Source organism: Echeneis naucrates, unplaced genomic scaffold (genome assembly GCF_900963305.1).
Source record: "Echeneis naucrates unplaced genomic scaffold, fEcheNa1.1, whole genome shotgun sequence".
NCBI classification, from domain to species: domain Eukaryota; kingdom Metazoa; phylum Chordata; class Actinopteri; order Carangiformes; family Echeneidae; genus Echeneis; species Echeneis naucrates.
The window spans coordinates 1,253,015-1,273,568 of record NW_021780168.1 but is presented as its reverse complement, the minus strand read 5'-3'; the positions used below and the strand labels follow the sequence as shown (position 1 = coordinate 1,273,568).

Below are 20,554 nucleotides of genomic sequence, written 5' to 3'. Positions count from 1 at the left end.
CCCAATTGATTTCTAGTCCATCACTCCACTCGGCCACAACAACACACAGACTCTGAGCAGGCCCACCTGGTCTTAGACCCAGACCCAGACCCAGACCTAAATCCAAACCCAGGAGACAGAGGTTGAGTGAGTCAGTGAGGAAGAAGCTGCTCGTTCTCCTTCAACAGTTTGATCTGAGGAAAAGTCACTTCCTCTTTTCAGGAATCAACTTCTACCATCTGTCCACTAGATGGAGATAACTGAGCATCAACTGAGAACTGAGTTCTTCATCATCTGGAAACAGACAGCATTGTTTTCTTCAGCTGGAGCTCTTTGTTCAAATCTACATTGAGATTCAGAGCCAAATGTTTTTCCTTTCCTGGATTTACTTCATCATTTCAGTGACTCTGTGGATTCAGCTGACAAATGCAAAATACAACCAACATTTAAACGATGATGTGTTGAAACAAAACTTTATTGATTCAGTCTGGTCAGCAGAATATAACCTGATGAAATCAGCAACATTAAACTGATGTTTCTACATGAATGCATCACTGATTCTAAAACCATAAACTGAACATGAACACTCTGTACACTCAGTGTTACACACATGAAAACAACATCATGTGTTTAAGGTGATGTTGAGCTGAACAGGACTTGTATTGAACACACAGAGGAAGTGCACCGTTCCTGGAGATACTGCAATACCAGGTCGATGCGTGGAGTGGACGGAGCAAGCCCCTATTCCATCTCCCTGTTCCAAAAATCTATTTAATATATGGTCCCCGGGTAGGGGACGTATCAGATATTAAACGGATAAGAACAGATACTACACTTGATCTTAGCCAAAAGGCCGAGAAGCGATACCGCTCAGCTGTCGGAGGTAACGGAGTGTTTCTCCGCACTGACCCGCTCAGTGAGGGGTCAGAGTCGGCTTCAGTAACAACATCACTCCGAGAGAGAGACACAAACAGAAGACATGAAGAAACGAAGGAGGGATCAGAAAACAACCACAGACATGTTATTTTCACAAAGTTACGTTGTAGAGCAAAGAAAACGTCTTTTCTTGGTCACCTGTAAAACTTCATATCTATGTCAATTTACCAGCTGAATATTATTGTGAAAACATCAGTTTGTCCTCTCATGTGATTGGCCTCATGGTGTGTCCATCAAAATAACCCCCCTGTCTGCACGGATTCTCTGAAGATTCGGCTCTCCTCGACTGGACTCGGCTTTTTTCGACCGAAAGAGAGAATAATAAAATGATTATTCTCTTCCACAGAATAAGACCACAAATGACTGAAGACCCACAAATTTAAAATAGCATTCAAGGTCATTTTACCCAGCATTACTGCCATCATTTCATCTTAAAATAAAGTCCGTTATGTCCGTTTAATGCTAACATACAATGGAAAACGCCATAGACCAGCTAACGGGATTAGCATCAGTACCGCGATCATTTTAAAGCGTCACTGAATTTATTCCAACTCAAACATGGCAGTAATACATACATGTACAACAACACTTACAGACATGTATTCTCTCAGCGCTTACAGAACAATAAAACAGCAGGAATTTAGTTTCTATCGGTCTGTTTCTATCTGCTACTCGACATCATTAAAAACCTCCTGTCACACTACTGACCCCTTCAGATGAAGGAAAAAACTGTAGTCTACATATTAATACATTTGCCTGCAATGGTGTTATTGTGGTCAGCATAGCTGCCTTCCAAGCAGTTGACCTGGGTTCGATTTCTGGCCATCGCAGTTTCCTGTTATCCTTCCTCAAATCTGAAGCATTATCCCCCAAAAAAACCCCGGCCTTAACACCAGAGGAAGGTTAATCTTTTTTCTGTGATCTGACGAGTCCTTCTTTAAACTCGCAGGACTAGTGTGTTTCATTTAACTAGACATAAAAAACTATAAATCAAATATAATCAAATCAACTATAAATCAAACTAAACAGAAGTTGAAAACCTGCTCCCTGCTCTTCCTCCAACAATACTCTGCTCCACTTCTTGTGGGCCTCACTCTCCATATTTGGCTTTCTGCCAGCATAACCTGCAACCAAATTATGAAATGATTAAAAGTGTGAATAGATACATTACTGGCACCCGCTTACAATCAAGCACAATGTTTGTTCCTAAATGGCCTTTTGTAACAATCATTAGTCAGACAGCAGGAAGTGTACTTCATAGAAGTAGCCACATGAACATTTTTCTTCCATGGGAAGTGAAGGCAGCAAGAGCCCTGTCCTTTGAGGAGGAAACTATCCAGGCTGGAAAATGCTGAGTCATGGGAGCGCTGCTGTGCATGGTTGTTGTGGCCGAGTGGTTAAGGCGATGGACTTGAAATCCATTGGGGTTTCCCCGCGCAGGTTCAAATCCTGCCAACAACGGTTGGATGGATCACAGCATGTTCTGGTTTCATGCTTCTTTAAATTGGTCACTGGCTGCTTCTGGTTATGTTTGAACAACTTCCAGCGCAAAAATCATGCTACACGTCAGGAGAAATGACACTTCCTGTACGTTTTCTGAGTGTGCTCAGAACAATTTCATTCTCAAATCACATCCTCAGCTCCAACCTACATGGAGCTGCGACACTGTGTGACGTCACTGGAGATCAAAGGCATTACCTGTCTTTCATCGCTCTCCCACACGTGACACTCACACGTTCGTGTCAGATGGATGAGCGCATGCGCACATAGACGCACATGACTCGTTTCGCGAACGAATGATAAATGACAAATAATAAATGTAAAAGCACAAAAACCCAAAGATCCAACTCAGTTTGAAAATATTTTTAATCTTTAATTACATGTAAATCATTTAAAAATGTTGAACTATTTACATTTAAACCACATAGACAAGTATGAAGGATGATACAACAGGACGTAAATGAAAATCCTAACAGTTTTATCTCGTCTTTGGTTCAGATTGGCATGAAGAAAAACCAAGTGGCTCAGCTTTGATGGCTTTCTTGGTTCCTTTTTAGGACAAATAAGGAGAAGGAAAGAGTCGAAGTGAATGAGAATATTCTCTCGTGATCACAGCTGAGGCTCCCTCCCCCGAAAACCTGATTGGTCCTTCCATGTCCCCTCAGTTGTCATTGGCTCTCAGTGGTGTCAGTCATTTGGAGTGACAGCGCGTTGTGTAAAGTTGTTTAAGTAGCTACAGCTTGTGAGAAAATTGAAAACAAAATAAAACTTAGAAGTGAACTGAAAAGAGGAGCAGTGCTGAAAACAAGTTCAGGAAGTTGTGCTGCAAGCTAAATGCTGTAAATTCACCAGTCTGAGTTTTGAAACAAACTTCCGTCTTCCTGCAGCACCTGTAGCAAATATTCACCGGAGTTCAGGTAAGAACTCTGATGAGAACATTAACGCTGAATTTCTGTAAAGTTGTCTTTTCTCTGTTTGCATTTGAAACTGTTCTTAAACAACATTTAATAGACATATTTAGCAGAGTCCTCCTTGTTTAAGGTCCTTACGTCCTTATGCTAGCATGCTAACGTATCTTAATTAGCTAATTAGGATCAATTAGACATTTACTAAAGTCTGAGGAGACGGAGAGAAATATGATCATATTATTCTGTTGCAGAAGTAAACATTAACCTTTTAGTTTGATTTTCTTAAAAATTCATATTGTTTTTTGTATATTCAGAAAGTTATGCTCCAGTTTGTCAACTTAAACTCAAATCTTCCCTGAAGAAGAAGTTCCAGTGTGTGTTTGAGGGGATCTCTAAAGCAGGAAACCCAACCATTCTGAATCAGATCTACACAGAGCTCTACATCACAGAGGGAGGGACTGGAGAGGTCAATGAGGAACATGAGGTCAGACAGATTGAAACAGCATCCAGGAAACAGGACAGAGCAGAAACAACCATCAGACAAGAAGACATCTTTAAACCCCCACCTGGAAGAGACCAACCAATCAGAACAGTGATGACAAAGGGAGTGGCTGGCATTGGGAAAACCGTCTTAACACAGAAGTTCACTCTGGACTGGGCTGAAGACAAAGCCAACCAGGACATAGAGTTCACATTCCCCTTCACCTTCAGAGAGCTGAATGTGCTGAAAGAGAAGAAGTTCAGCTTGGTGGAACTTGTTCATCTCTTCTTCACTGAAACCAAAGAAGCAGGAATGTGCAGCTTTGATCAGTTCCAGGTTGTGTTCATCTTTGACGGTCTGGATGAGTGTCGACTTCCTCTGGACTTCCACAACACTGAGGTCCTGACTGATCCTACAGAGTCCACCTCAGTGGACGTGCTGCTGACAAACCTCATCAGGGGGAAACTGCTTCCCTTTGCTCGCCTCTGGATAACCACACGACCTGCAGCAGCCAATCAGATCCCTCCTCAGTGTGTTGACATGGTGACAGAGGTCAGAGGGTTCAGTGACCCCCAGAAGGAGGAGTACTTCAGGAAGAGGTTCAGACATGAGGAGCAGGCCAGCAGGATCATCTCCCACATCCAGACCTCACGAAGCCTCCACATCATGTGCCACATCCCAGTCTTCTGCTGGATCACTGCTACAGTTCTGGAGGAGGTGTTGAAGACCAGAGAGGGAGGAGAGCTGCCCAAGACCCTGACTGAGATGTACATCCACTTCCTGGTGGTTCAGTCCAAAGTGAAGAAGGTCAAGTACGATGGAGGAGCTGAGTCAGATCCACACTGGAGTCCAGAGACCAGGAAGATGATTGAGTCTCTAGGAAAAGTGGCTTTTGAGCAGCTGCAGAAAGGAAACCTGATCTTCTATGAATCAGACCTGACAGAGTGTGGCATCGATATCAGAGCAGCATCAGTTTACTCAGGAGTGTTCACACAGATCTTCAAAGAGGAGACAGGGCTGTACCAGGACAAGGTCTTCTGCTTCGTCCATCTGAGTGTTCAGGAGTTTCTGGCTGCTCTTCATGTCCATCTGACCTTCATCAACCCTGGAGTCAGTCTGATGTCAGAAGAACAAACAACAACTTGGAGGTCTAAACTAATAAGGACAGGATCTAAAACAACACGTTGCTACCAGAGTGCTGTGAATGAGGCCTTACAGAGTCCACATGGACACCTGGACTTGTTCCTCCGGTTCCTTCTGGGTCTTTCACTGCAGACCAACCAAACTCTCCTACGAGGCCTGGTGACACAGACAGGAAGTAGCTCAGAGACCAATCAGAAAACAGTCCAGTACATCAAGACAAAGATCAGTGAGAATCTGTCTCCAGAGAAAAGTATCAACATGTTTCACTGTCTGAATGAACTGAATGATGGTTCTCTGGTGGAGGAGATCCAACAGTCCCTGAGATCAGGACATCTCTCCACAGATAAACTGTCTCCTGCTCAATTGTCAGCTCTGGTCTTCATCTTACTGTTATCAGAAAAAGATCTGGACGTGTTTGACCTGAAGAAATACTCTGCTTCAGAGGAGGCTCTTCTGAGGCTGCTGCCAGTGGTCAAAGCCTCCAACAAAGCTCTGTATGTGCAAATAAATCCAACCAGATCAAATTAATCTTTTTTGGTTGAGACTCAAAAACATTTTGAATCACTTATCTTATTTTGCTGATTCCTCCTCAGACTGAGCTGCTGTAACCTCTCAGACAGAAGCTGTGAAGCTCTGTCCTCAGTCCTCAGCTCCCAGTCCTCTAGTCTGAGAGAGCTGGACCTGAGTAACAACAACTTGCAGGATTCAGGAGTGAAGCTGCTATCTGCTGGACTGAGGAGTCCAAAGTGCAGACTGGAAGGACTCAGGTTCGCTTATGTCTGTTTTGCATTAATAATTCATAGACATATCTTTAAATATTGTGTGTTTTGACAACATGTTTGTGCAGTTTTATTACACATCACCAACATAAAGTTTTTTTTTTTTTTTTTTTTTATTTCCCTCTTCTTCTGTAATTGTACTTCAGACTGAGCCTCTGTAACCTCTCAGACAGAAGCTGTGAAGCTCTGTCCTCAGTCCTCAGCTCCCAGTCCTCTAGTCTGAGAGATCTGGACCTGAGTAACAACAACCTGCAGGATTCAGGAGTGAAGCTTCTGTCTGCTGGACTGAAGAGTCCACACTGTGAGCTGGAAACTCTCAGGTCAGAGTTCATGTTTTGTGTCAAGACTCTTTAGTTATGATTTTTCATTAAATGAGATAAAATGAACTGAAGAGGTTTGTAGTTTGGGGAGATTGCCATCAGTATAAAAAGCTTCATGCTCCATAATGAATCACTGATTTGATTCACCACCTGGAGAACACACTAAGTGAAACAAATTAAACACACATGTTGCTCAGCCAACAGGTGCATGCTGGGTCATGCTGGTGTCCTCCTGGTGAATCCTCCAGTGGTGTTTTCTATGTTCACTGAGGATCATTTACTTTTAGGGAGGTGGACACAACCTTTCTGCTGCTTTTGGCATCTGTCACAGTTGTGATGATGGAGTTCTCATTCAGGAAAATATTTAAGGGGCTCAAAGACACCAGAGGTTGAGTGGACTGCTGACATGGTGCTCTGTGGATGAATGAACCTGGTTGAACACAGAGCAGAATCAATGCGTCACTATGCAGTGTTTGAGCAACTGTGTCTTTACTTTAATCAGTGTGTTTGTGGTTCAGCTGTTGCTTTCTCTCTTAGTGTTTTTGTTCTGCTGATTCTCTAAAAAGATTTGATTTTGTTTAATTCATACAGCTCAGTGTGTAAATACCTGATTTATATATTATTTATCACTTCTCTTGATTTGTCTGAGTTATTTTCTGCACTCATGAAAGTGGTTATATTATTTTATTATCGGCTGTCTGCAGTCATCAGAAAGTGTGTGTTTATTGTAGGGATGCACAATATTGATTTGGGGGGAAAACTATGCAATTATTTATCGATCTGATAGGTACATTTTATCTGTTAAGAAGTTTCAATAAATTGGTTAATTTGGTGAAAGTGTTTGCAGGAAGAGTAGCCCCCAAACAGGCCATGAAGCACTGGTTATGCCATCTGTCACGCCTTCCTATCAGGACCCAAACCTGGCCCCCTCTCTGCCTGACTAATAATAAACATGTCTTCACCATTGTGGTTTTTTTTCTCAGTGGCAAAAGATAACAGCAGCATTTTGCTGTTGCAAAACCTGTTCAGAGAGGATTGCGAGAGAAGGAAAACAGGACACCAAATTTAAATACAGCAAATGATATTCGACTAGTTTAGAGTGAATTGTATTTGCTAATTTTTATTCAATGGTTTCTTCATCTTACATTTTCATCCACACATAACATGTTTTTGGTGTGTGTGTGTGTGTGTGTGTGTTCAGTCTGTCAGGATGTCTGCTCTCAGAGGAAGGCTGTTCTTCTCTGGCCTCAGCTCTCAGCTCCAACCCCTCCCATCTGAGAGAACTGGACCTGAGCTACAATCATCCAGGAGACTCAGGAGTGAAGCTTCTGTCTGCTGGACTGGAGGATCCAGACTGGAGACTGGACACTCTCAGGTCTGGACAGCTCTGAGGAACTCTGCTTCATGTTTGATGGTGGATCAAGTTGATCCTGACTCTGTTTCTTCCTCCAGGGTGGACCATGGTGGACCACAGAGACTGAGACCTGGTCTGAGGAAGTGTGAGTGTGTTTTCACTTTGATTCATGAAAACTCAGCTGCTCATGTTTCACTAGATTTTTACTTTTCTGACTGAAGTACAAAGATGAGTTTCATTCAGGATCAACACTTCATGTGTTTATTGATGTGGATCTCCATCAGCCGTCATCTTTGACTCCACAGCAGAAAAAAAGCAGAACATTGCTGACATCTTGACTCTCATGTTCATAAACTGTTGATGTTCTAACTGTATTGTTGGCTTTTAATTTAAATGTAGTCAAACATTATTCGTAGGTGATGAAATGTAAGTTTGAATGATTCACTTTCAGTAAAGTTGTTGATAAATGAACAGATGATAAACTGCAGCTGTTGTTTCTTGTTCTCTCCATCAGATGTCTGTGATCTGGAACTGGACACAAACACAATCAACAGAAACCTCAAACTGTCTGACAACAAAAGGAAGGTGACATGTGTGAGAGAGAATCAGTCATATCCTGATCATCCAGACAGATTTGATGTCTTTCCTCAGCTGCTGTGTAGAAATGGTCTGACTGCTCGCTGTTACTGGGAGGTCGAGAGGAGTGGAGAGGTTTATATCTCAGTGAGCTACAGAAGAATCAGGAGGGAAGGAGACAGTTATGACTGTTTGTTTGGAAGAAATAATCAGTCCTGGAGTCTGATCTGCTCTGAAGATGGTTACTCTGTCTGGCACAACAGCAGAGAAACAACCCTCTCCTCCTCCTCCTCCTCTGTCTCTAACAGAGTAGCAGTGTATGTGGACTGTCCTGCTGGCTCTCTGTCCTTCTACAGAGTCTCCTCTGACTCACTGATCCACCTCCACACCTTCAACACCACATTCACTGAACCTCTCTATCCTGGGTTCTTGATCTTACCTGGTCCTTCAGTCTCTCTGAGGAAGAGATACTCTAGATAGATTAGAATCACACACAAAGACAACACATGATGCCCTGAGAGACGATACCTGAGCAGGAGAACTAGTCACTGCATGTACAGCTGCTTCTTATCTGGAGTTTTTTTCTGTCATCTATAATAAAGTAGAAAAGAGACACAGCTCCACAGTAACAGAGGTGTGCTGCTGTAACGCTGAGTGCTGGATTCATGTTCAGTTTATGGTTTTAGAATCAGTGATGCATTCATGTAGAAACATCAGTTTAATGTTCATCAGGTTATATTCTGCTGACCAGACTGAATCAATAAAGTTTTGTTTCAACACGTCATCGTTTAAATGTTGGTTGTATTTTGCATTTGTCAGCTGAATCCACAGAGTGACTGAAATGATGAAGTAAATCCAGGAAAGGAAAAACATTTGGCTCTGAATCTCAATGTAGATTTGAACAAAGAGCTCCAGCTGAAGAAAACAATGCTGTCTGTTTCCAGATGATGAAGAACTCAGTTCTCAGTTGATGCTCAGTTATCTCCATCTAGTGGACAGATGGTAGAAGTTGATTCCTGAAAAGAGGAAGTGACTTTTCCTCAGATCAAACTGTTGAAGGAGAACGAGCAGCTTCTTCCTCACTGACTCACTCAACCTCTGTCTCCTGGGTTTGGATTTGAGCCTCTTTCTCAGGAGCACACACAGAAAAAATAAGATTTTCTATTCCAACAATATACGTGATGTCCTTGTGTATGAATGAATGTTTCACTAATGCAGATCTTTCAGAACAACATCAACAACAATAACTCCAGAACGAGACTTTGTGACGTCACTGGAGATCAAAGGCATTTCCTGTCTTTCATTGATCTCCAACATGACACAGATACATACGTCACACTATCTCACATTCGCTTCAAACGGTTGAGCGCATGCGCAGAGAGATGCACAGAAATGTCCCTGGACTGATCATTGTAACTTTGTGTTATTGTTGTATCTGATAAGTTAAGGACCATAAACTTTCTATAAAAGTGGATGTGGTGGTTAAAAAGTAGAGACTTCAACCTGCAGTCTATCTAATGACCACCACCTGTTGGAAAATGAAGTAAGAGTGTAAACAGTTAAAGCTCCTTGATGGTGACGCATGTCTCAGGGACATGTGCGATCCTCGTTAGTATAGTGGACAGACTCTCCACCTGTTACGCAGAAAGCCGGGGTTTGATTCCCTGACGGGGAATTTTCTCTAATGTCTCATTAACCAGAGTGACAGAAATGAACTCTCCCTGTAGCTGACCAGGCGTCCCGTGCCGGGTCCCAACTTTGAACAAGGGTCAGTGTTTAAGTCCCACCTGCCCCAACAAAATGCCCATCTTAAAATGTTCAAATGAAAAGTCTCCATCTGATGTTCTTTTCTTTTAGACTCCATGCAGGCTGTTAATGATTACTTTGTTTGTGTGTGGCTGTTTTGAAGGTCCCTGGTTCAATCCCGGGTTTTGGCATCAGAGGTGGTACCTGAGTGAGGTGCAAGCTCAGGTTTCTTTGACCTACATTTCCAATGTTCTCCCTCCTCTTTCAACCACACCATGAAATATTGTGAGGTTGGATGCGTCACGCTGACTGGTTGTGTGTCCAAAAGGCTGTCAAACACATCTTTCTTCCATTTTCTCCTCCAAACAGTTTTGAGATTTCCCATAATGTCATATGTGTGTCATTTTTGCAGTGAAGCTGTGATAGTGTGGCCGAGTGAGTCAATCTTGAAGTATTTAATTAAATGTAAAACTGTTATAAACGGAGTGCTGCATGAGTGGCCACCATCACTTCAAGCAACCCAAATGGGAAAGATCCTTATCGACAGCATTGTTGCGCTTTGCCACATCTGAGCTAAAGATACAAATAAAATGATCTAAACCGGTTTTTATTCTGAAATGATTTTTGTCGATTTTTTTTGGAGGATGTTTTGTCTTTCTAGCAGCCCGGCTAGCTCAGTCGGTAGAGCATGAGACTCTTAATCTCAGGGTCGTGGGTTCGAGCCCCACGTTGGGCGATAAGCAGCTTTTTTTAGACCGAAAGTTACATTTCCAATATTCTGCCTCGTCTTTCAACCACAACCACATGAAATATTGTGAGGTTGAATGCTGCACGCTGACTGGTTGTGTGTCCAAATGGCTTCAAAGACATCTTTCTGCCATTCACTCCTCCAAACCTTTGGACACAGTTTTGAGCTTTCTCACAGGTGTCATTATTTCAGTGAAGATGTATGTATGGATGTATTCCCCCTGAATCCTGCGATTCACAGCTTCCACCAAATGGAGCCAAATAAGACACAAAACTAATTGTGATGTGAGTCTGAAGAGCTGCTGCTCTTCACACAAATAAATGAATTCCCTACGTACAGTAACAGCACAATGCCCGCTGGAAAGTAATCACTAAACTGTTACAAAGGAAATGATCAATTTGGAGTCTTTGCTCTTATCATTGTAACTTTGTGTTCTTGTTGTATCTGATAAGTTAAGCTGCACTTTTAGTGACCACCAGGGGGGCAGTTCCACTGGTTGGAAAAGCCTTCAGACTGCATTGAAGTCTATGGAGAGAACAACACCAAGTTCTGAGATGCTGCTTGTGGCCAGCATGGGGATTGAACCCATGACCTTGGCATTATTAGCACCACACTCTAACCAGCTCTCCTATACTTTAATGCCGTGCCAGTTGCAGACATTCTCCAATGTGCTCTGTAGCTCTCAAAGTGGGAAACTTGCTCCTTGAAAACAACTAAACATTGTTGACAGGATTTGAACCTGCGCAGGGAAACCCCAATGGATTTCGAGACCATCGCCTTAACCACTCGGCCACAACAACTACATGAACCGCAAGAAAAGTAGAAATACACAAAATAAAACACAAAAAACTAAAAAAGCTGAGCAGCGTGCTGTGGACTTTTGAAGGTGCTGTGTTCAGGTGACAGTCTCCTCTGGAATTGAGGGTTCAAATACCACTCCTGACAGTCTGTGCTGTTACCCAGCTTCTTTGTCTGAGGGCCTTCTGGGAAAGATCTTTGTTGTGCTTTAAGTCACATCTTTCCTCATTCAGCTGATTCCTCAATTAACTGTTAGTACAAACTGTGTTTGCACCTTGAAACTTCCAACATAGCTTTTTGTCTCTCATTTCAGCATTAAGAAGCAATGCCTGCTATTAAAGGCATTCACGTGGAAGACCTAGAACCCGTGATGTGTTTCACTAAGAGCTCAGTCATCACACTCAACTGATGTTGTAAACAGGTTACATTCAGAGGAATAGAGGTAATTAGTAGCGATGGGATTCAAACCGACCCCTCTAAGAGACCGCAGAATGAATGCAGCACCTTGGACTGCTTGGCTTCTGAAATGTTTCATAAATAGATTGAATAGATGAGGGCTTTGGGACGGGGCTCATGGCAGCACCCGCTGTTGAGAGCTGCAGAGCGATGTGCGCTTTCACATCAGTTTACACCACCAAAGTGGTGTGGAGACGCTGACAACTTCCCCGCCCTGCAGGCTACTGAGTAAAAGAATCTGTGGCGCAATGGTAGCGCATCTGACTCCAGATCAGAAGGTTGTGTGTTCAAATCACGTCACGGTCAGCTCATCTATTCTCTGCACTGTTGGTAAACACACAGCTGAAATTGCTTCCATGATCTGGAAGTGGAACTAAAGGTGTGCCACCTATGCCTGCCCTCATAATGGTAACTGATCACCAGTGAGTGCTCTCATCCTTTTAGATGAGTCTGAACAACAGCACTCAGCTGTGTCATATTTTAAGGCTGTACAGAGATGCTTGGGAACATGTGAAACTTGGTCCGTGAAAACAACTAACCGTTGTTGGCAGGCCTTTCTCAGACATGTTCACACCAGCGCCTCTCCAGAGTTTATGAAAAAATCTTTTTTTTAATAAAATTTTTACTTTTTTCCATAAAGTATCAAAAAATACATTGAAAATATGATGGCTCGACACATTATACATGATACTTAAACATCAAGGCTGTACAGGTCTGTCCTCATCACCGAGGCTCCAATGGTGGGTCTGATAACAATGCAGCTTCAGCAATTCACTCGATACGTGTGTAGGCACATTGTTTTGTACACATCGATCTATGACATTTACAATCAAAGCATATATCATAAATAGATGATCCACATTGTCACAATTCATCTCTCTGATCATTGCATCAAATGCTTCGGTTAATGACCGTTAGTCTGTGAATTGAGAAACAACCGTGATGAGTAAACCCCACAAGGGTCCTGCGTCACTTCGAACCGAGTCCAACCTCTTTCTCATTTCATTGACACGATTATTTAGTTTTTTTTTTTTTTTAAATCACCCCCTGTAAAATAAAGACTGACCAGCCGGTAGTCCAGTGTTCCTCCAAATGCACAATCAATTTTCCACAATAATCTCTTCTCCGCCGTTCCACGGGGTGAAGGCTTCTTTGATGCATCCAGAATCTGCATAGCTGTCAGGGAGCTTGGTGCTGCCAGATATCTGAGCGACTGGTGTGAGATGCCTTTTCCGGCGAGACTGCAAAGTCTGCGGTCTAGGAGGACGAGGACTGGGCAGGAAAGACATGATTTTTATCGTGTTCTATTCTTTTCTATTTTTTTTAAAAGTACAGCTGAGAGGAGGAGTTACTGGCACGCCAATGGAACTGAACTTTTTCTTTAAGCGTGTTGGAATTGGTTGGGAGGAGGAGTTATTCGTAGACCAATGGCATAGAAGGGGTGGAGTCTAATACACCAGAATTTTTCTCACCAGCAGAATGTCTCTGAAACTCTGACTGCTTGCAAACAGTCTCAATTTTCTCTGTGTATTCCTCCATCACCATCAACCAGTTCTTGAAGGGAATGTGCAAACATCTCTGAAACACTCTGCACTCTTTGTTGAAATACTCCAACACAAACTTGTCCTCACACCCTTCACTCACCCGACGGGGTGCTCTTGGTCTCCCACACAATGTTGGCTGCAATTCTTTTTTTCGGAACTCCTGATGATCCCTCTTGTTGTTGTTGTTCTTCTTATTCTTTTTTCACACCATTCACTTTTAAATTTGTTACACCTACCAACGTCAGTGCTGACCAGTCTGTTGAGGTGAGTGTCGCTCTCGATCCTGCCGGGCTGTAAACCTCCTTTTTCCAACTGGTAAAAATACATCTCTTGAGAGGTATAGTTGAACACGTATCCCTAGGCCCTGCCGTCCGACAGTCTCCACTCTCCATGGAGAGCCTCGGGTGCTGGAGTCTGAATCCGACACAAATATGGCGCTCTTCTTCGAATACCCGCCCTCAAACGCTCTCATTGGTTCTCACCTAATCGCTAGGGTGGGATCAGCGGCCGGGGGAAAAACTATCTCATTGGTTGAGGGGACCTGTCAAAAACTTGACGAAAGGTGTTTTATATTACTGTCTTATGTCAAAGTAGATTAAAGTTGAAAAAGTATGAAGAGTGTTTGAAGATTTTTTCCCATTCATTAAAAATTTAAAAAGGTACATTAAAAAAAAAAAAAAAAGGCAGCAAAAAAGCTGAAAAGTCACAGCGATCGTGTCCTGAATGAGCTGAATATTTTGATATCAGTGTGCTTTCTACAGCTCAAAGCGTTAAGAAGTTGAAACGCAGCAAAAAACATTTAATAATAAAGATTTGAAGGAGGAAAATAAAAGTGAACTGTTGATGGCAGCCTGCTGTTTATCTCACTGAATAACTGGCCCTGTTTTGGACCATTTATTTTTCAACAGTAAACACAAACACACATTTCAATGTGATAAAATGTTGGAAAATAAATCCCAGAGCCCAAAGTACTGTGGGATCAACAGTGACTTTACAGTAAATCAGTGCATGTTAATATTTCCATCCACACTCAGAATTTGTGTCTTTGGCCTCATCTTAATGAGAGCTCTCTGGAAACACATGGATCCAGCTGACAGAGAGCAGCAATCAGAAATGAGCTGGCTTCTCTTCCCTTTCTTCTCACTGAGTCGATCACATCTCTGGCTTTTTCTGCTCTGGACTTTGTTCTGGCTGACTGCATTTCTTCATCACTGATAACTCCACGCTCAAGCAGTTTATCCAGAAGCTGGTTGAGAACAGTGTCAGACACTCTCTGAATGAATCCTGTTCGAGTGAGGAGCAGCCTCTCTTCTGCTTGGAGGTTGTCATCAGCTGGGAGGCTGCTTTGATCATTTTCCCTATTTGGACCTAACAGGAAGCCAGATGAAAGACTTGTTTAGTAATCACCGATAACAACCAGCACTTTAAACACTGATCTAACATCAGCTTTCAGATGACATGTCATGTTTTTATTTTAACACAAACAGGATTGTTGGGATCTTTGCTAAAACTTTGTGCAACAGCAATGATTGTGTACCTTGATTTCATGTCACATGACATCTGTCAAATAAATGTAGCACTATGATGTAGACCGGTTGGTTTTTGGTCTTTAAACTTTATTTAGTGTGAGTCACTTCTTCATATATTTTATATAGAGGAAGATGAAACCTTTACTTTGCAGGGGGACTTTGCGTTTCCACACTTCTGTTCCGTCTTCATCTTTGACCATCAGAGTCAGTTTCTTTTGGTTTGGAGTCAGGAAGACCTCAAATGTTGGAAAGTAATTTTGCCTTTCCTTTAAGTAAAACTCAGCAGACTGTGAAAGAGAAAAACAGACAAAACAGAGAAAGAAAACGTTTATCTACTAAATCCACTAGTTGTACGGCAATGATTCTACAGCAAAGTGACTAGATGAAGCTAACTAGTTAGCATGCTAACATCAACACAATAGAAATAAGACCAAAACAAGAATGATTTCAAACAGTGACACAGCTCTCAGAGGAATAGATGTTAGAAGTGTATGGAGGTTTGACTCACCTCAGGCTGTACTTCAAAGTCCTCTGGATCAGAGAGGACACTGTACCTTTGGTCAGCTATCAGTTTACAGTCAGAAGAGTTCTTGATGTAAACGGCATCATCTTGTTGGGAAGCAACCTTCAGCAACAGGACATTGTAGTGTTAGTGCTGAAAGACTAAACTCATTTTTAAAAACACACAAAGATCCTGATCTGCTGTTTATGACATCTGCTGAACTGGCGGGAGGAAATTAACACCAACAACAGACATTTAAAGGTTCACATTTCAGATGTTGAGCATGAGAATGTTTGAAGTTTGATAGTTAAAGTCATTGACACAAAGCTTTACCTCAGACAAAGGGAGGTTCCTTGGCAGGAGAAACACATCCAGTATTTGAATGTCTCTGGCCGGAGGTCGGAGGAACAGCAGAACTTGGCCACAAATAGGTTTCTTGTTGTTGAATAACCTCTGTAGCATCTCGCCCAACCAGACGAGGCCAAAGGCAGAGAAATGAGAGACTTCGACAATCACATGAGTGTCTGTGATCTTCAGAGGTTTGAGGAAGCTCATTCCATCATCAGTGATGTGGACGACAGACAGCAGACCTTCAGAGGGTAGAGCTGGAAAACAGAGACACATTCTGTACAATGATACTGATGGTCTTATTCTATATCCAGGACAGGAAGAGCTGTGTGTCTTTGTGATGTTCCAGCCTTTGTTTGTTTCCCCAACATCCAAACTAGTCTTCCTGAAGAACCATCTGATTGATGTCACACATCTGACAACATCAACTTGCTATAGAAATATCTCCTCCTTTGATCTAAATCTTAGAAAACAGTTTCTTTTCCAGCATTTTATCAGGAGAAAAATGTTGTTGCTTTATTATTTATTAAATTCTTCAGAGTGCCTTAATAAGGTCTGTTACTGTCAGTGGACTGTGACTGTGACATTGTCAGGCTGAGATTGAAGTTCAAAATAAAACCAACTCTGACAAAGTCTGAATGGGAACTGTGGCATCACAGCAGGGCTGTTAGAACAGATAACAGGACTGTTGGCTTTTAAGCATCGCTCTAAAAAGCACTAATCTTTATCTCACCGTCTTCTGTTTCACAGTGTGGGAGGTGGAGCTCACAGACAGCGTCCTCAGGACAGTGGATATTGAACAGCGGCCCAGCAGCCATCTTGCCAGCTGATTGGAGGAGGCTTTCATCCCACTGGACAGTGTTGTAAAGGAGCTCCGCCTCCTGATCAACAACAAACACCAGTCCAGTTAAAGAACACTGGAACATACCTGGACCAGGACACCTGAACCTGCAGGACACAGAAGGTAGAATGAGCTGACACACAAACACCATATCACTGTCTAAGAGGAGCACACTGAGCATGAAGGGGAAGAGGAGGAACCATCCATGAGACACCAACACTGCAGAGATGACATCAGCTGAATTACCTGTAGGACACTTTGGTAGATTCAGTTTTCAGTTCAGGTGTGAAGCTCTGTGGAGACTGTGGTCCAGAAAGAAACATCATCAGTTTGACTGGAAACCAACACACAGGTCAAACTGAACTGAAGCACAGAAGCAGCAGCCATGTTGGAAATCAGACAGTAAAACTGGTCAGACAGAAATCTAACTGTTCACCTGAAAGCCAGACTGCTGATCAATCAGCTACTTTATCAGTGATTGTGACCTCAAAACGATGTTTGTCCAGATTTTAAAGAACTCCAGGTGACGAATTAAGGGAACAAACTTTACGAGTCTCTGTCTTCAGTCTTATTGTAATCTAACTCAAAAACTCCTCGTCTATCACTCAACATGAAAAATTTAAATAATAGTTTCAGTTTCTGTCCATTTATCTTTCTCTGCCCAAAGAGATTAAATCATTGCCAGCTACAGGAGATATTGGTTTAATATTTGTTCTCCATTTCCTGTCATGCGCTGAGCCTCTAAATCAGTCTGGAGCATCAGCAAAGATGTTTGACCTCTCACCTTGTCCAGTTTTGTGTCCTCTGACACATCCATCTTTGTCTCTGCTGTGTTTGGACCCAGTGTGACATCAGAGTCACCTGATGGGAGGAGAAGACACAGTAGACAGCAGAAATCAGTTTTTGCTCACATCCTCTGACTCAGATCTGATGATGGAGGAAACTGTAGAGTCCTGCAGCAGCAGCTCATCACGTTTCTCTCAGATGATCCTGGTTTTCTTTTGGCTGTGTACCAATCTGAGTGGGCGGGTCCACAAATCTGCTGACTGGACTCAGTCAGTAGATGTTTAAAGTCTGCAGCTGTCTTCATTCAGTTAAAGTCACCAGCTGCAGCCACCTGTTGTATTTATAGACTGACTGATAAACAGCTGTTGTGCTGTAGAAAGTGAAATTAAAATCAATCTGGGATTAGCTCTGTGTGGATTAACAGATAAAATAACTCCATAGAACCAAATGATCCAGATATTACCTGAATAATTTGTTTACTGAAAGGAACCATGTTCATCTGCTGTATATTACATGAAATTAAAAACCTCCACACACTAAAAAAATAATGTAAATAATATGGTTTTGTAACTTTTAGTTGAAATTTGCCTGAAACTTTTAATGTAAACAACTTAAATATGTGCAAAAAAGCTCACAGTATTAAACTTAAATTTGATCATGTGATCAGGCCCAGGTGGTCATGTGGTCCAAACATGTTCAGACTTTAAGGATCCAGGTTCCCCAAAAGTCTGTTGTTTAAATGTAATGTATAAAGATCTTGATGAAGAGAGCACAGTCAGTTTGGTGAACAGGACTCAGAGGTTCAGTACTCACAGGTCTCCTCTGTAGAAGCTGTAATCACTCTGTCGTTGAACCTGTAGAGGCAAAAACAGCGAGACAGTGAGTGGAACATACTTCTGTCAGAGTTAGTTTACACTTCAGTGTAGAGTCATCAAACTTCAATCATTCTTTTTCTATACATTCAACAAGACAAAGACAAAGATTAGCTGACTGACATTCATCTGACTTTGGTTGGTTCCTGATTACTCATATCTGATTGGCTGACTGTTTTTTCTTTCTTTCCATCAAATCATGAAGTCAGTTTCTGTTCTCCTCTCAAAGTTTCACTGGAGAGTGAGAACATTGAAACAGTGAGTATTTGCACTGATAGTTAAGTTACTACAAGTTTGCTAAAAGCTTCATGGACCAAGTCAAACTCTCTACTGACCTCAGAGTCTCCAATTTGAGGTCTGGACTCTCCATAAGATCAGACAGATCCAAAATTCAAATACAAACAGTGAAAAGGTTTAATAACAACACTAAACAACACTAGAAAGAACCTGAACTGACTAAAATGGTCAACATTGTGAATATAAAGTGGTGAAATTAAAATGTCATTTTCAAATTTAAAAATCTGTTTTCAAAAGTTACTTTCGACCATTTAACAGTTTAAATGTTAAAACCTTTTAGAGGATTTAGCTCATAAATATAGATTTGTCTTCAGGTCAGAGTCACCACAACTGTAACATCATTAGTCAGGACAGTCAGCCGTCATAGCACAGAAACAGCGCTGGTTAAAGTCTCCAATGACATTCTAATGGCCTCAGACAATGGATCAGCCTCCATACTTCTCCTTCTAGATCTCAGTGCTGCATTCGACACCATAGATCATAATATTTTACTACAGAGACTGGAACATGAAATTGGTATTAAACGAACTGTACTAAGGTGGTTCAAATCCTACTTATCAGATAGACATCAGTTTGTTCATGTAAACAACAGCTCCTCCTCACACAATATAGCCAGTTTTGGAGTCCCGCAGAGTTCGGTACTTGGACCAGTCATTTTCACTCGTTATCTGCTTCCTTTAGGCAACATTATCAGGAAACACATCAATTTCCACTATTATCCAGACGACACTCAGCTGTACTTATCAATGAAGCCAAATGAAGTCAATGAAATATTCAGACCTCAGGGTTAGGGTCCAGTCTGGATGACCGAAACTTTTTTACTTCTCAACTCTGACAAAACAGAAGTTATTGTACTCGGTCCTAAGCACCTCAGAAAAATACTATCTAAGCATCTCATCAGTCTGGACGGCATCACTTTGGCTTCCAGCTCCACTGTAAGAAACCTTGGAGTAGAGTAGAATTCAAAATCCTTCTTTTAACGTATAAAGCTCTTAATGGCCAAGCTCCATCATATCTCAGAGAGCTCATAGTTCCTTACTGTCCTAGCAGGCCACTCCGCTCTCTAGATGGAGGTTTAGGGTTAGGGTTAGGGTTAGAGTTCCTAGAGTCTCCAAGAGTAAATCTGGAGGCAGATGGTTCAGTTATCAGGCTCCTCTTCTATGGAGCCAACTTCCAGCATCGGTCCGGGGGGCGGACTCTTTAGTAATTTTCAAGACCAGGCTTAAAACTTTCCTGTATGACAGAGCTTATAGTTAAAAAGTTGAAGTCCTCTACTCTTTAGGTATGCTGCTGTAGGCCTAGGCTGCTGGGGGAAGGACTGAGCTTCTCTCTCTCTCTCTCTCTCTCATGTGCCGCGCTACCTCACATTCCTGCAACGCCTGCTGCTCCCATATTTCTGTCTACAGACAGACAGACAGGATTCTGGTCTGCAGAAAGACCACATGGTGACAGTGTGATGAAAGATGATCAGTGATGTGCAGCTTTCAGTCAGACTGATCTCAGAGCTGTGACAGATGAACCTGATCAGAGAACAAACAGTCTCAGCTCAGATCTGACAGTTTGATGGACGAGGACCAGAATCTGAACATCACAACATCTCTGAGTTCTTCAGCTGGAATCTGTGTCATTTGATGGTCACATGATCACAACAGTCCTCTGACTGATCTGATTGGCTGACTGTTTTCTCTCTGTCTTTCTGTCTAATTCTGAAATCTGTTTCTGTTCTCCTCTCACAGCTTCACTGAGGAGTTTGAAGGTTCACAGGAAACACTGAGTCTTTGCTCTGATACTGGATTTAAACAATATTACTGAAAGGAACATGAACTGAGTCCAACTCAACTGACCTCAGAGTCTCCAGTCTGAAGTCTGGGCTCTTCACAAGATCAGACAGATCCTTCAGGTCTGAATGCTTCAGGTCCCAGTTCCAACTCAGGTCCAGTTTTCTGAGATGGGAGGGGTTGGACTTCAGAGCTGAGACCAGAGAAGAACAGCTGATCTCTGACAAACTGCAGTTCTTCAACCTGAGTTAGGAGACAAAGTTCCTGCTTGAAAGTGTTTCATCATCTTTTCAGAACTGAAGGTTTAGAAAGTAGGAGTTTAGAAAATGAAAG

At 42.2% G+C, this 20,554-nt stretch overlaps 2 protein-coding genes and 5 non-coding genes across 7 annotated transcripts in view; 4 read left to right on the top strand and 3 right to left on the bottom strand.

Moving 5' to 3' along the window:
• Positions 1 to 8,456, top strand: part of LOC115038392 (NACHT, LRR and PYD domains-containing protein 12-like) — an 82,469-nt gene extending 74,013 nt beyond the window's left edge. Inside the window, exons 5-9 of the mRNA XM_029497228.1 lie at positions 5,541 to 5,714; positions 5,873 to 6,046; positions 7,248 to 7,421; positions 7,499 to 7,545; positions 7,915 to 8,456. Coding sequence (XP_029353088.1) covers positions 5,541 to 5,714; positions 5,873 to 6,046; positions 7,248 to 7,421; positions 7,499 to 7,545; positions 7,915 to 8,456 — 1,111 coding nt within the window. The remainder of the gene's footprint in view (positions 1 to 5,540; positions 5,715 to 5,872; positions 6,047 to 7,247; positions 7,422 to 7,498; positions 7,546 to 7,914) is intronic.
• Positions 654 to 844, bottom strand: LOC115038421 (U2 spliceosomal RNA). The gene has a single exon (XR_003840546.1). It is a non-coding gene; the product is annotated as a U2 spliceosomal RNA (small nuclear RNA).
• trnas-uga (transfer RNA serine (anticodon UGA)) lies at positions 2,295 to 2,376 on the top strand. The gene has a single exon. It is a non-coding gene; the product is annotated as a tRNA-Ser (tRNA).
• A 1,929-nt stretch (positions 8,457 to 10,385) lies between the features above and the next one.
• On the top strand, positions 10,386 to 10,458 carry trnak-cuu (transfer RNA lysine (anticodon CUU)). The gene has a single exon. It is a non-coding gene; the product is annotated as a tRNA-Lys (tRNA).
• A 730-nt stretch (positions 10,459 to 11,188) lies between these two features.
• Positions 11,189 to 11,270, bottom strand: trnas-cga (transfer RNA serine (anticodon CGA)). Its single transcript has one exon. It is a non-coding gene; the product is annotated as a tRNA-Ser (tRNA).
• A 688-nt stretch (positions 11,271 to 11,958) lies between these two features.
• Positions 11,959 to 12,030, top strand: trnaw-cca (transfer RNA tryptophan (anticodon CCA)). Its single transcript has one exon. It is a non-coding gene; the product is annotated as a tRNA-Trp (tRNA).
• A 2,101-nt stretch (positions 12,031 to 14,131) lies between these two features.
• Positions 14,132 to 20,299, bottom strand: LOC115038406 (NACHT, LRR and PYD domains-containing protein 1b allele 2-like). The gene is made up of 9 exons (XM_029497247.1): positions 20,288 to 20,299; positions 18,088 to 18,128; positions 17,273 to 17,349; positions 16,735 to 16,790; positions 16,381 to 16,595; positions 15,633 to 15,904; positions 15,306 to 15,422; positions 14,943 to 15,084; positions 14,132 to 14,636 (listed from the first exon to the last, which is right to left on the bottom strand). The coding sequence occupies exons 3-9, from the start codon at positions 17,303 to 17,305 to the stop codon at positions 14,320 to 14,322; spliced, it is 1,152 nt and encodes a 383-aa protein (XP_029353107.1). The 5' UTR covers positions 17,306 to 17,349; positions 18,088 to 18,128; positions 20,288 to 20,299; the 3' UTR covers positions 14,132 to 14,319.
• Between the last annotated feature and the right edge of the window lie 255 nt (positions 20,300 to 20,554).

What these genes read in the sequence shown, in the direction of transcription:
- LOC115038406 (XM_029497247.1), bottom strand. Translation starts at nt 17,305, where the DNA reads ATGGATGTGTCAGAGGACACAAAACTGGACAAG. An exon ending in ACTTTGAAGTACAGCCTGAG is followed by an intron (nt 15,085 to 15,305) that starts GTGAGTCAAACC and finishes TCTCTTTCACAG; the next exon opens with TCTGCTGAGTTTTACTTAAA. An exon ending in ACGCAAAGTCCCCCTGCAAA is followed by an intron (nt 14,637 to 14,942) that starts GTAAAGGTTTCA and finishes GCTTCCTGTTAG; the next exon opens with GTCCAAATAGGGAAAATGAT.